The sequence below is a fragment of the Heterodontus francisci genome, chromosome 15 (genome assembly GCF_036365525.1).
Source record: "Heterodontus francisci isolate sHetFra1 chromosome 15, sHetFra1.hap1, whole genome shotgun sequence".
NCBI lineage: Eukaryota > Metazoa > Chordata > Chondrichthyes > Heterodontiformes > Heterodontidae > Heterodontus > Heterodontus francisci.
This window is the reverse complement of record NC_090385.1, coordinates 31,075,467-31,090,647: the sequence shown is the minus strand read 5'-3', so window position 1 is coordinate 31,090,647 and position 15,181 is coordinate 31,075,467. Positions and strand designations below refer to the sequence as shown.

Here is a 15,181-nt window from a genome sequence, read left to right as displayed (position 1 = left end):
CGGGAGCAGGAAACGGCACCGATACAGTCATCAATGTACCGGAAAAAGAGTTGGGGGAGGGGGCCTGAGTAGGATTGGAACAAGGAAAGTTCGACATATCCCACAAAAAGACAGGCATAACTAGGACCCATGCGGGTACCCATAGCAACACTTTTACATGAAGGAAGTGAGTGGAGTTGAAGGAGAAGATGTTCAATGTGAGAACAGGTTCAGCCAGGCGGAGGAGGGTGGTGGTGGATGGGGACTGGTTGGGCCTCTGTTCAAGGAAGAAGCGGAGAGCCTTCACACCGTCCTGGAGGTGTAGAGAGATTGGACGTCCATAGTGAAGAGGAGGCAGTTGGGGCCAGGAAACTGGAAATTGTCAAAATGACGTAGGGCGTCAGAAGAGTCACAGATGTGAGTGGGAAGAGACTGGACCAGCGGAGAAAAGATAGAGTCAAGATAGGAAGAAATAAGTTCAGTGGGGCATGAGCAGGCTGACATAATGGGTCTGCTGGGGTTTGTGGATTTTGGGAAGGAGGTAGAAGCGGGCTGTCCTGGGTTGTGGGACTATGAGGTTGGAAGCTGTAGAGGGAAGAACTCCAGAGGAGATGAGGTCAGTGACAGTCCTGTGGACAGTAGCTTGATGTTCGGTGGTGGTGTCATGGTCCAGAGGGAGGTAGGAAGAAGTGTCTGAGAGTTGGTGCTGAGCCTCTGCAAGGTAGAGGTCAGTATGCCATACAACAACAGCACCAACCTTGTCTGCAGGTTTGATGACCATGTCGGGGTTAGACCTGAGAGAACGGAGTACCTCAAGTTCAGAGGGGGACAGGTTAGAGTGAATGAGGGTGGCAGAGCCTCCATATCCAAAGGATCATCCTCCGCCATTTCCGCCATATCCAGCGTGATGCCACTACCAAACACATCTTCCCCTCCCTTCCCCTGTCAGCAATCCGAAGGGATCGTTCCCTCTGCGACACCCTCCTCCATTGCCCCCACCACCTCGTCCCCTTCCCATGGCACCTTCTCCTGCAATCGCAGGAGGTGTAATACCTGCTCATTTACCTCCTCTCTCCTCACTATCCCAGGCCCTAAACACTCCTTTCAGGTGAAGCAGTGATTTACTTGTACTTCTTTCAATGTAGTATACTGTATTCGCTGCTCACAATGTGGTCTCCTCTGCACTGGGCAGACCAAATGCAGACTGAGTGACCACTTTGCGGAACACCTCCACTCAGGACCCCGAGCTTCCGGTTGCTTGCCATTTCAACTCTCCCACCTGCTCTCATGCTCACATCTCTGTCCTGGGATTGCTGCAGTGTTCCAGTGAACATCAACGCCAGCTCGAGTAACAGCATCTCATTTACCGATTAGGCACACTACAGCCTGCCGGACTGAACATTGAGTTCAATAATTTCAGAGCATGACGGGCCACCCATTTTACTTTTATTTTTAGTTATTTTTTTCTTTTTTCTTTTTTATATATTTTTTTATTTTTTTGGGGGGGTTGGTTTTTGTGTATATTTTATTTTATTTTATTTCATCTTAGTTTGTTCAGTTTGCTTACCCACTGTTTTTTTTCATGTTTGTACTTGCGGCAGTTCAATTTTCAGTCCGTTAACACCCTATCTGTACTAATGCTTTGTCTTTCAACACACCATTAGCATATTGTTTGCCTTTGTTCCATAACCTTCTGCTCAGCTATTCTGTGACCTTGTCCTATTTGCACCTTCTCCTTTGTTATCTCTTGCCCCACCCCCACTTTACTTGCTTATAACCTTTCACATTTCTAATATTTGCCAGTTCTGAAGAAGGGTCACTGACCTGAAACATTTAACTCTGCTTCTCTCTCCACAGATGCTGCCAGACCTGCTGAGTATTTCCAGCATTTCTTGTTTTCATTTCAGATTTCCAGCATCCACAGTATTTTGCTTTTATTTTAGTGTACCTGGATGATCTGTTAGTATACAGTGACACCTGTGGGGGGGACCATCTAGACCAGTTGGAAGCCCTCTTCCGAAGGTTACAGTTGGCTGACTTACTAGTAAATCTCGCAAAGAGCGAGTTCACTAAAGCGCAGGTAACCTACCTAGGGCATGTTGTAGGTCAAGGGCGGGTGCTGCCCAGAGCAGCAAAGGTATAGCCGTTGATGGATTTTCCCATCCCCGCAACTAAACAGGAAATAATGCGATTTTTGGGGATATGGGGGTCCTATCACAAGTTTGTCCTAAGCTTGAGCACCGTAGCTGCCCGCTGACAGACTTGTTACATAAAAGAGTGAAGATATTTAGGTCAGGAAGGTGCCAAACAGCCTTCAAGAGGCTGAAAGCCACCTTAACCAACGAACCAGTGGTGGCCGCTCCAAACTTTAACAAGCCATTTAAAGTGACAGTCGATGCTAGTGACCTAGGGTTGGCAAGTCAGGCACTGAGAGACCAGTTCGGTATTTCTCCAACAAATTAAACAAACATCAAAAGAGATACTGTACTGTGGAGAAGGAAATTCTGGGTCTGTTCCTACTTTGAAATATATGTCCGAAATGGAGAGAGCGAGACCAGAGCTTATACCGACCACAACCCCTTGACATTTGTGAAGAAATTCAAAATCTAGAATGCAAGGCTACTTCAATGGAGCCTGCATTTGCAGCCTTACCACCTAAAGATTACCAACATTGCAGGTAAAAACAATGTGATAGCGGATGCTTTATCCTGAGTTTAACTCAGCACAGAATCAGCCCAGATAAAAACTAAACCAGAGCATAGCTACAGCAGTATAAAACTGATGAGTGCTTGAAGATGAATGTGTGTGTATAGTTTTTTTGTATTTACAACCTTATAATGAAATGCTCTGTTGCATTGTAGGGCGTCCTAGAGAAAGTCTTAGACTCCGGTAAAGGTTAACTAACAGTTAATATTTACAGCTACTATATACACTCTCCACAAACCATCTAAGCTAGCATCCTTCGTGCTGCTATACCTTCTTCTCCTCAAGCCCATCTCATCAAATAATGATGAAAGGTGACTCAATGCTTGCAGCTAAAGATGGCTATCCCTGTATGCATCAATGTATCTTCCACATTCCCATGCAATTTGCATCACTGTACCTTCCACATTCCAATACACTGAGATGGATACAGCATGTCTGCATAGACTCATCAAGGACAATGACCTGAGGAATCTGAGTGAACCACCTGGGTATTCAACTGGTAGAGATGAAAGACTCAAACCTGATCACTTGAACAATGGGACCCTAGCTGTGAGAAGGGGAATCCTAGACATGGACTAATTAAGTTGCAAGAGGTAATACACTAGTAATGCCCTTGGTTGAATCACTGGGTGATGGTCATGTGACAGGCCCACCCTTCGTGTGCTTAAGCTTCTGTTTTCTCTACAGTAAGCAGACAAGGACGCTGATGAGAGAAGACCTAAGTGGGGATCCCTCCTTTCTGTCACTCTCTCCAACCCATTTTGCGAGCTTTGAACCCTATTTGCTGGCACTGACCACCCAAGGATGCCCCTGCTGCAGATAGACTCCCTGAAGGAAATCAACACTGCACTACTGTCCCCAGGAGAACAGCCACATCAGCGGTCCACATCTTCAAATTGGAAGCCTTAGGATCACCAAAGGAAAGTCACATGACCATCAAATTCAGCCTGAAGCCAACCAAGTCACCAACTTCCACAGACTGTATACCCCTTTTATTTCTCTGGACTCTAATTTGAGCAATCTATCCTTCCCCACTCTGTAACCTATTTGTGTGTGTGTGTGTATAAACTTAGTATATGTGTGTGTGTGTGAAAGTCGGTGGGTATTTTATTATTCAAAGTGATTACCCACAACGCAGTCGGCAGCTTATGTCATCCAACTGCGCCAATCTGCGCACATGCACAGATTGGTTCCTACCCTCTGCACATGCGCTGCGTTCCGCAGTGCCAGAACTGGTTGGCGCATCTGCGGATGATGTCATGCGTAGCACGGGCAGATGGTGGGGGGCTCCGGGCCGGACAGCAGGGGTGGGGGGAGAGGGGGTCTAGAGAGCAGGTGTGGGGAGAGCGCAGCCGAAGACCTTGCTGGTGGCGGGTGTGCTCTCCTCCTTCCCCCCGCCGCCCACTCCCAACCCCTGATGCCCGCCTGCTCGCTCATCCGCCCGCCCTTTCACTCACAGCCCCCTGCCCGCTCGCTCACAGTCCCCGGCCTGCTCATTCACTGCCCGCCCGCCTGTTCACTCCCTCCCCTCCTTGACCCGCTCGCTCTCTCCCTGCCCTCCCTGGCCCGCTCCCTCCCTCCCTCCCCTCCCCAGCCCGCTCCCTCCCTCCCGTCCCTCCCCGGCCCGCTCGCTCCCTCCCCGCCCCACTCCCTCCCTCCCCTCCCCGGCCCGCTCGCTCCCTCCCCTCCGGCCATTGTGTGCTGCCATGTGTTTAGGTTGCCATCGTGTGATTATTTGAGCAGCGCCATCTTTAGTCCTAGCAGCAGCCTGACGTCGCAGACTGTGATGTTTTAGTGGCACAGGCTGCATTTGTGCATGTGCCATTGCAGCGCCACCTAGTGGTGGCATTGTCAGCAAACGCCGCCTTTATTATTTTACTTCGATTCGTTGAAGGACAATAAAGCTAATCTTTTTCTTTTTATGATCACAGCGTGTAAACAGTTAAACAATCACTGAATTAGCAAGTTTATCCTTTTCAAAAAAGGAGTAAACCTGTTGCGGTCAAACAAGGAAAGGGAAAAAAGGGGAAGCATTCGACCCCTCCTCACCTAGTCGTACCACTGTTAATTAATGAAAATTATAATAAAAAGAGAAGCAGGATATCCTGAGAAATCCACAGTTGGGACATACCCTCATACTTCTCCATCTCCACTTCACCACCCCCATGGAATCTCTCCAGGAGTTGTAAAGCTTCCTTCTCCTATGGCAAAGATATTTCTCTGCTAGCCATTATGGACTGTCTAGCAAATAGGGAGAATTACTTTTGGGTGTCAAAACATACATTAAAATCCAGGAATAAAAACAAGAAAATACTCAGCAGGTCTGGCAGCATCTGTGGAGAGAGAAGCAGAGTTAATGTTTCAGGTCAGTGACCCTTCTTCAGAACTGACAAATATTAGAAATCTAAAAGATTTTAAGCAAGTAAAGAGAGGGTGGAGAAAGAGATAACAAAAGAGAAGGTGTTGATAGGACAAGGTCGCAGAGAATAACTGACCAGAAGGTCATGGAACAAAGGCAAACGATATGTTAACATGTAAGACAAACATTAAATTTTTTTTTTAAAAACAGAAAGAGTGAGTAGGCACAGTAGAAACAAACTAACCAAAGTAAAAAAAATACTAAAATAAAATAACCAAATAAAAAAGCGAAAAAGAAAAAATAACTAAACGTAAAAAGGGAGCGCCCATCATGCTTTGAAATAATTGAATTCAATGTTCAGACCGACAGGCTGTAGCGTGCCTAATCGAGCTTGTGTTGATGTTCGCTGGAACACTGCAGCAATCCCAGGACACAGATGTGAGCCTGAGAGCCTGAGGGGGAGGTGGGGGGGGGGGGGGGGGGGGCGGTGGGTGTGGGGTGGTGGGGTGTTGAAATGGCCAGCAACCGGAAGCTCGGGGTCATGCCTACCGACTGAGTGGAGGTGTTCCGCAAAGTGGTCATCCAATCTGCGTTTGGTCTCCCCAATGTACAGGAGACCGCATCGTGAGCAGCAAATACAGTATACTAAATTGAAAGTACAAGTAAATCACTGCTTCACCTGAAAGGAGTGTTTGGGGCCTTGGATAGTGTGGAGAGAGGAGGTAAAAGGGCAGGTATTTCACTTCCTGCGATTGCAGGGGAAGGTGCCATAGGAAGGGGATGAGGTATCGGGGGTAATGGAGGAGTGGACAAGGGTATCGTGGAAGGAACAATCCCTTCGGAATGCTGACAGGGGAAGGGAGGGGAAGATGCGTTTGATACTGGCATGACGCTGGATATGGCGGAAATGGAGGAGGATGATCCTTTGGAACTGGAGGCTGATGGGGAGGAAAGTGAGGATAAGGGGAACCCTATCGCGGTTCTGGGAGGGAGGGGAAGGGGTGAGGGTAGAGGTGCGGGAAATGGGCCGGACACGGTTGAGGGCCCTGTCAACTACAGTGGGGGGAATCCTTGGTTGAGGAAAAAGGAAGAAGTGTTTGTATGCAGCTTTTTGTAAGGTGGATGCATATAAGGATTTGAGTGAAGGAAAATGTCTAGGTGACAGCTAGGGGTTTAAAAGGCACTATGCTGCCTTCGGGGCATTAATGATAGCCACCGAAGCACTTCAATTCTTTTCAAGGGAAGATCATTGTATATGGCAAATTCTAGATTCTAGTGTGGTTGACTTCCTATAACTTGCTGATTTACTGAGGCCACGACACTTCTTCCCACACCCTTCAATGAAGAGTGCAGGAGGGCATGACAGGAGCAGCACCAGACATACCTCAAAATGAGGTGTCAACCTGTGAAGCTACAACTCAGAACTGCTTGCGTGTCAAACAATTTAAGCAGCATGCGATAGACAGAGCTAAGCGATTCCACAACCAACAGATCAGGTCTAAGCTCTGCAGTCCTGCCACATCGAGTCATGAATGGTGGTGGACAAGTAAACAACTAACTGGAGGAGGTGGCTCCACAAATATCCCCATCCTCAATGATGGGGGACCCCGCACATCAATGCAAAAGATAAGGCTGATGCATTTGCAACAATCTTCAGCCTGAAGTACCGAGTGGATGATATGATATGAATTAGGAGCAGCGCCTCGAGCTTGCTCGGCCATTCAACAAGATCATGGCTAATTTGATTGTAACCTCAACTCCACATTCCTGCCTACCCCCGATAACCTTTCACTCCCTTGCTTATCAAGACTCTATCTACCTTTGCCTTTAAAATATTCAAAGACTCTGCTTCCACCGCTTTTTGAGGAACAGGGTTCCAAAGACTTACGACCCGCTGAGAGAAAACATTTGTCCTCATCTATGCCTTAAATGGGCAACTGCTTATTTTTAAACAGCGACCCCTAGTTCTAGATTCTCCCACAAGGGGAAACATCCTTTCCACATCCACCTTGTCACCCTCAGAATCTTATCTGTTTCAATCAAGTTACCTCTTACTCGTCTAAACTCAACCGGATACAAACCTAGCCTGTCCAACCTTTCCTCATAAGACATCCTGCCCATTCCAGGTATTAGTCTAGTAAACCTTCTCTGAACTGCTTCCAATGCATCTGCATCCTTCCTTAAATAAGGAGACCAATACTGTACACAGTACTCCAGATGTGGTCTCACTAATGCCATGTATAACTGAAGCATAACCTCCCTAGTTTTGTATTCAATTTCCCTTGCAATAAATGATAACATTCTATTAGTTTTCCTAATTACTTGCTGTACCTGCATACTAACCTTTTGCGATTCATGCACTAGGATGATCCATCTCGGCCTCCTCTTGAAGTCCCCAGCATCACAGATGCCAGTCTTCAGCCAATTCAATTCACTCCAAGTGAGATCAAGAAATGACTGAAGGCACTGGATACTGCAAAGGTTATGGGCCCTGACAACATTCTGGCAATAAGACTGAAGACTTGTGCTCCATAACTTGCTGCGCCCCTAGCCAAGGTGTTTCAGTACAGCTACAACACTGGCATCTATCCGGCAATGTGGAAAATTACCCAGGTATGTCCTGTACACAAAAAGCAGGACAAATCCAACCCAGCCAATTACCGCCCCATCAGTCTACTCTTGATCATCAGGAAAGTGATGGAAGGTGTCGTTGACAGTGCTATCAAGCAGCACTTGCTTAGCAATAACTGCTCAGTGATGCTCAGTTTGGGTTCCGCCAGGGCCACTCAGCTCCTGACCTCATTACAGCCTTGGTTCAAACATGGACAAAAGAGCTGAACTCAAGGTGTGGTGAGAGTGACTACCCTTGACACCAAGGCAGCATTTGACTGAGTACAGCATCAAGGAGCCCTAGCAAAACTGGAGTCAATGGGAATTGGGGGAAAATGCTCTGCTGGTTGGAGTCATACCTAGTGCAAAGGAAGATGGTTGTGGCTGTTGGTGGTCAATCATCTGAGCTCCAGAATGTCACTGCAGGAGTTCCTCAGGGTAGTGTCCTAGGCCCAACCATCTTCAGCTGCTTCATCAATGACCTTCCTTCAATCATAAGGTCAGAAGTGGGGATGTTCACTCATAATAGCACAATGTTCAGCACCATTCGCGACTCCTCAGATACTGAAGTAGTCCGTGTAGAAATGCAGCAAGACCTGGACAATATTCAGGCTTGGGCTGATAAGTGGCAAATAACATTCGCACCACACAAGTAACAGGCAATGACTAGCTCAAACAAGAGAGAATCTAACCATTTCGCCTTGACATTCAATGGCATTATAATCGCTGAATCAACAGCATCCTGGGGGTCACCATTGACCAGAAACTGAACTGGAGTAGCCATATAAATACTGTGGCTACAAGAGCAGGTCAGAGGCTAGAAACCCTACGGCGAGTAGCTCACCTCCTGACTCCCCAAAGCCTGTCCACCATCTACAAGGCACAGTCAGGAGTGTGATGGAATACTCTCCATTTGCCTGGATAGGTGCAGCTCCAACAACACTCAAGAAGCTCAACACCATCTGGGACAAAGCAGCTCGCTTGATTGGTACCCCATCCACAAGCATTCACTCCCTCCACCACCGACGCACAGTGGCAGCAATGCACCAAGGCTCCTTCGACAACACTTTCCAAACCCACGACCTCTATCACTTAGAAGAATAAGGGCAGCAGATGCATGGGAACACCACCTGCAAGATCCCCTCCAGACCACACACCATCTTAACTTGAAACTATATCACCGTTCCTTCACTGTCGCTGGGTCAAAATCCTGGAACTCCCTTCCTAACAGCACTATGGGTGTACCTACCCCACATGGACTGCAGCAGTTCAGAAGGCAGCTCACCACCACCTTCTCAAGGGCAATTAGGGATGGTCAATAAATGCTGTCCTAGCCAGCGATGCCCACATCCCATGAATGGATTAAAAAATCTAAGTGGCAATATTTGTGATGGTGAGCTGACACTGACTGTCTTGGCCATTTTCAACCATTGACCCTAAGCCATTCCTTTTAGGGGTCTTCAATCTGCAAATCTGGGGTGCTATTTCCTGCTGCTGGCTTCCCCAACATTGTCAGATTAAACAATTTCTTTTCTGTCTCCAAAACAAAGTTCTGTTCTGTGGCTTCTTTCAACTGCTCCAGGCCCATACATCTTGAGCACCATGCTAATTCACACCCCAAATGGATAATGCCCCAATAAGACATATTTTTAATGTTTGAATTATGCAAATGTTGTTGATCCAAGAAACTATAATCGGGTCAGCATGTGTCCTTCGCAGGTGGTAATCTTGCCCTGCCAAGCTTCCAGCAGTGATTATCCACGTGGATAATCCAATCAATTCTTCATGAGTTCTGGAGAATACCCAGTATCTATGGAACTGTATTCTTTTGTGTCCCAGCAAAAGTTAATATTTTCAGGAGACAAAGAGGCCAAAATTGGCCAAAAGGTGTTCTTAAAATACATCTTTTAAAAATCTGGCATTTGCCTTGGGAAAGGGAAGTGTGACAGTTATTGATGTTATGATGTCATAGCAGATGATGCATTTTCAATAAATTAGTCAGAGAAACTTGTATCTGACAGGTGTTAACTAATGACTAAACGGTGTAACATATACAGTGAGTTCCTGCAGAATGGTTCTGTGAACAGAACCGTAAAGTCCAGATCCAGTTCCTTGAAAGCAGTAGCAGTTCATTAAATAATTTTAGCTGCAAGAATAATAATTCCCAAACATCTCTTCGTGGGGAATTGCCTCCAAATATTAACAAACTTCTGTGAAACCCTTGTCCCAAAACTGCTGAGAGGTTCAGCAACCCAAAGACAGCCAGTGCTATTACTTCAGAAGATGTCTTTTATTCGTATTGAAACAGAAACATTGTGCCAGGGTTGGAAATGTTGTTTGAAAATCTTGCCCCACCCCCAACTCACTTGCTTATAATCTGTGACTTTTCTAATATTTGTCAGTTCCGAAGAAGGGTCACTGACCCGAAACGTTAACTCTGCTTCTCTTTCCACAGATGCTGCCAGACCTGCTGAGTGAATCCAGCATTTCTTGTTTTTGTTTCAGATTTGCAGCATCCGCAGTATTTTGCTTTTATATTATTGAAAATGTTGGGGCTTCGCCTGGCAATCTTTGAATCTCCAAAAGTTTCTGTGTTGGGGAATACTTTGGAACATAGATTAGACATAGTTTGGCTCTGCGCAATTTATGACACGGCTAGTTATTTCTACAGTTTACTTAACTGCAGCAAATTGAGATTAACGGTAAAGAAATGATATTTTGGAGCGGTTGCAGCACAAGAACAAGTTATATTTATATAGCGTCTTTAACGTGACAAAACGGCCCAAGACACTTCACAACAAAGCAAAACAATCATAAGCATGCCAAAAAAAATTGTGCCATATACAATTCTTACTGTGAATTCCCTGCAAATAAATTAAAATAGTTAAATGGATTATCCTATTATTGCTACAGCTAAACATACCTATGTGGGTGTTTCTGTGAAAAAAAAAATTTGCATATACTTACATGAATTTGATTGTGGTTTAGATTAGACTTCCATTACAGACTTGTAAAATCTCACTGCTTAGGGCTGATATAGTTTGATTTTAAAACGTGACCTATTTTGATGAAATCACTCTTACAACATAAAGAGTTTCCTTTGTTCAAATGGTTTTTTGTAATCAATGGTACTCTGATCATAATTTTAAAAAAAGATATATTTCCTCGATGTGAAGAGAGCCCTAAATATGTATCTGGACACGTCCGGCATAATCAGTAAGCACAGGCCGTTCGCAGTGCTGTTGATGTATTTTTAGCAGGCGGACAGAACTTCCCACCCGGGCTCAGTCGCTGCGCTGATGGATAGTTTGCCCAGCGCCGTACAGTAAGGGAGGAACGCATCTGCTGCGGAACGACTATCGGGAGCGCGTGGTGGGCAGTCGGCGCTGTTTGCGCGGCGGGCGGCTGCGGGTGAGCCGGTTGTAGGGGGACGGCTGCGGGTGTGACGCGGCTGCGGAGCCCGGTTCGGTTGAGGGGCACGGTTTGGGCAACATGGCGGCGGACGGATGGAAACACTGATGACTGTCAGAAAAATCGCCTCGATTTGTACGATGGTGAGTGCGAGCGGCCCCCGTACCTGTCCTCTCCTCTCCACCACCCCCTCGTCCTCTGTAGCCTTGGCTTCCCGGGCTCAGGAGAAGAACAGTTAACCACAGCCCGGGGCCAGAGACGTTTCGTTATTTGCTGCAAATAAAACCAGGAAAATGTTTCAAAAATTGTACATGGGAGGTGGGGGGAAACCTGCGATAAAACGATGAATTATGGATCAAGGGCTCACGACCTGCACCAATAACAGGTCTGTGTTGATAACATCGCCCCATTCCAGGGTTCCTGCAATTCCCATTATAAAACTTTTTAATATTTATATAGGAAACATTCCAGTCATAATTTGTGAGGGCTTCAAATTCTGTAATTTTTTTTTTTGCTTAAGGTATTTCTGACTGTAAAATGGGACCTTATTTGGAGTTAGTTTGTTATAAATTGGTCCAGCAGATTGAATCTCCCAGTCTCTTTTGTGTGTGTGTGTGTGTGTTCGTTGATGCGAGGGGGATAGTGTGTTATTCCTTCCCCCTGCCACTTTCTGGTTAATTAGAGGCCATTTGTAGCTTTATGAAATACTTCAAGGACCAATTTTGCTAACTCGGAAAGAAAACCATCAGAGAATCAGAATGCATTAATGCCAGTATTGAAAATATTTACAAGAAATGCTGGAAAGACTCAGCAGGTCTGGCAGCATCTGTGGAGAGAGAAGCAGAGTTAACATTTCAGGTCAGTGACCTTTCATCTGATGTAGGGTCACTGACCTGAAAAGTTAACTCTGCTTCTCTCTCCACAGATGCTGCCAGACCTGCTGAGTATAACAGCATTTCTTGTTTTTAGTTCAGATTTCCAGCATCTGCAGTATTTTGCTTTTATGATATTGAAAATATTTATCTGTGCACAACAATGTTTATGCCTGGATATTATATAGTATAGTTATTCAGGAAACTGAATAAATGCATATCGGTAGTCGATCTAGCCAGTTGCACTTTTATGAAATACGTTTACCACCTGACATGAGTGGTAGGAACTTTTATCTGAAGATAGGTTCTCGCCAAATTACCTACATGTTTTTCAATATTCAACCTTACAATGCTTGCCCATTAACTTGAGGTTGTAATTTTGGTTGAAGAATGATTGTTTTGCCTCACCAACTGCCAACTGTGAAAGCAATGGTTTGCAATCTGTTGTAGCTGCAACATCTGTTTCTCAATGATAATAAAAGTGGTAGTGGCTTAGTAGTTCTAAAGTAAATTTTTTTTAGGCAATTGTATTCATTTTGCATGAAGGATTTATGTTGGAACATCCGTCAGATCTCGCTTTAGAGCAAATTGGAGTTTGGATTGACTTGAGTAAAATATGGAGCAAATCCGGTTCATGTTTACGCCCAAATTTGTGCCCAAGTTTCTTGGCACTCCGTGTTTGAATCCCTCCAGTCAGGTTTCCACCCCTGCCACAGTACCAAAACAGCCCTTATCAAAGTCACAAGGGACGTTCTATGTGACTATGACTAAGTAAACTTTCTCTCCCCATCCTTCCCGACTTGTCTGCAATCTTGAACAGAGTTGACCATCCTCCTCCAACATCTCTCCACCATCATTTAACTGGGTAGGACTGTACTTGCCTGGTTCCAATCTTATTTATCGAATCGTAGCCACAAAATTGCTTGCAACGACTTCTCTTTCCCCTGACTTCCCCTCCCCTCCCCAAGGATCTATCCTTGGCCCTCTCCTATTTGTTTAATGCTTGCTGCCTCTCAGCAACATCAACTAAAAATGCAGCATCAGTTTCCATGTGTGCACTGTCGACACTCAGCTCTACCTCACGACTACGTCTCTCAACCCCTCCAGTGCCTAAATTGTCATACTGCTTGTCTGACATTCACTATTGGATAAGCAGAAATTTCCTTCAACTAAATATTGGGAAGACAGAAGCCAATGTCTTCAGTCCCAGCCACAAACTTCGTTCTCTAACCAATGACTCCATCCTTCTGCCTGAGAGGTGTTTGCGACGGAACCAGACTCTTTGAAACATTGGTGTCATATTTGATCCCAAGATGAGCTTACAACCTCATATCCATGCCGTCACTAAGACAGCTTATTTCCACTTCTCATACATTGCATGACTGCATCCCGCTTCAGCACAGCTGTTGCTGAAAACTGTATTCATGTCTTTGTTCCCTCTAGATTTGACTATCGCACTGCACTCCCAGCTGGCCACCCACAAACTACCCTCCGTAAACTTGAGGTCGTCCAAAACTCCGGCCTGTATCCTTACTCGCACCAAACTCCATTCACTCATCCTGTACTCACTGAGCTACGTTGGCTCCTGGTTAAACAATGCCTTGATTTTAAAATTCTCATCCTTGTTTTCAGATCTCTCATGGCCTCAGCTGTCCCTATCTCTGTAATCCCCTCCAGTCCCATAATCTTCTCCAGCTCCACAACCTCCGAGATATCTGTGCTCTGGTAATTCTGGACTCTTGAGCATCCCTGATTTTAATTGTTCCAGCATTGATGGCCGTGCCATCAGCTTCCAAGGCCCTAAGCTCTGGAATTTCCTCCCTAAACCTCTCTATATCTCTACTTCTCTTTCTTCCTTTAAGACAATCATTCAAATATACCTCTTTGACCATGTTTTTGGTCATTTGCCCTAATTTATTTTGTGGCTCGCTGTCAAATTTTTTTCACTCCTCTGAAACACCTTGGGACTTCTTTATGTTAAAGACGCTATATGAATACAAGTTTTTTTTTTTAAGCTCTGATTTGTATTTTCTTGAGAGTCGCAGGGTGTGTGTAAAGCAAAACCAAAGTATAATTAGCTGCATTTTAGAATAAGGTTTCTGCTGTCTCCCATTCAAGTAAATGGGACTCATCCAGCATAGTCAATTGTGATAATTCGGCCACTGCAGAGTTTTTCAACTAAAACATCTTTACAATATTAATTCTTATCGACAACAATAACTTGCATTATATAATGCCTTTTAACATACGAAATTCTTGAATGCATCGCAAGTGTGTGATGTTTCTGATTTCCGTATACACAGAATTGTATGTTAAATTTATTTTCTTAATTCTAAATGCAATAGTGCAGCAAAAGGTTTGACTCTTGGCCAACAGCTATTTTTTTACTTGTGTGCTTTTTATATATCGAATTTACCAGCAATGAACTTCAGATTATTTATTGATAATTTTGCAGTGACGATGGCATAAATTTTATCAAAATGGAATCTTTGCCCAAAGAGATCTGAAACCTGCTGATAAAAAAGCCCACGTAAAATTGAAACTACCATTGGATCTAGTCATTAGTGTAAATGATCATTGGATGGCTGCCATTATTAGATACCATAGGAAGGATAAAAGGTGTCCCAAGTTTTGGCCATACAAAGGTTTCCTGGCTATAACACTATTGGGAGTGCCTGTGAGACATATTTTTCAATCTCTCATAAAGAATATGGTTATAAATTACTGTCACAGTTTAGGATGGATAAATTCCTCGGTACTTTGTTTAACCAGTGACAGAGCTCTTTGTCACAGGTAGGGTTCCAACCTTGAATTTAATAGCAGGATGAGAGGTTTGTAAAAAACTTTGTACCTGTAACTCACTTCATTTTATGTCTTTTGACTGTACTGGAGACTTATATTTAACTGCATGCATTTGTATTGAATGGAAAGGTCTAGTGGTTGCCTGCAAGCTGTTACTGCGCTGAATACAATTTTCAAAAGGTTTTCATTTAACCTGAGCAATATACAGATTATTTTTGTGAAGGTAAATGAAATATTTATTTGGCTTTTAATTTTCTTATAAATTTTGCTGTAGAACTATATTCTCTTATGCAAAAGCAAAATACTGCAGATGCTGGAAATCTGAAATAAAAGCAGAAAATGATGGAAAGACTCAGTAGGTCTGGCAGCATCTGAAGAGGGAAACAGAGTTAACGTTTCAGGTTGATGACCCTCCTGTGAATCATATGGCAGTATCATTTGA

General features: G+C 44.7%; 1 protein-coding gene across 4 annotated transcripts in view; it reads left to right on the top strand.

Annotated features, from left to right (window-relative positions):
- Positions 1–10,903: 10,903 nt before the first annotated feature.
- The window catches only part of LOC137377576 (ubiquitin carboxyl-terminal hydrolase 12), a 55,434-nt gene continuing 51,156 nt past the window's right edge, over positions 10,904–15,181 (top strand). For 3 of the 4 annotated variants that reach the window (XM_068047341.1, XM_068047338.1, XM_068047342.1), the window contains exon 1: positions 10,905–11,208. Coding sequence is in view for 2 of the 4 variants with exons in the window: in XM_068047338.1 (XP_067903439.1) it covers positions 11,161–11,208 (48 nt within the window). In the remaining 2 variants the exon portion in view is untranslated. Of the gene's footprint in view, positions 11,209–15,181 lie in introns of all 4 variants that reach the window. The other variant, XM_068047340.1, reaches the window with a different exon arrangement.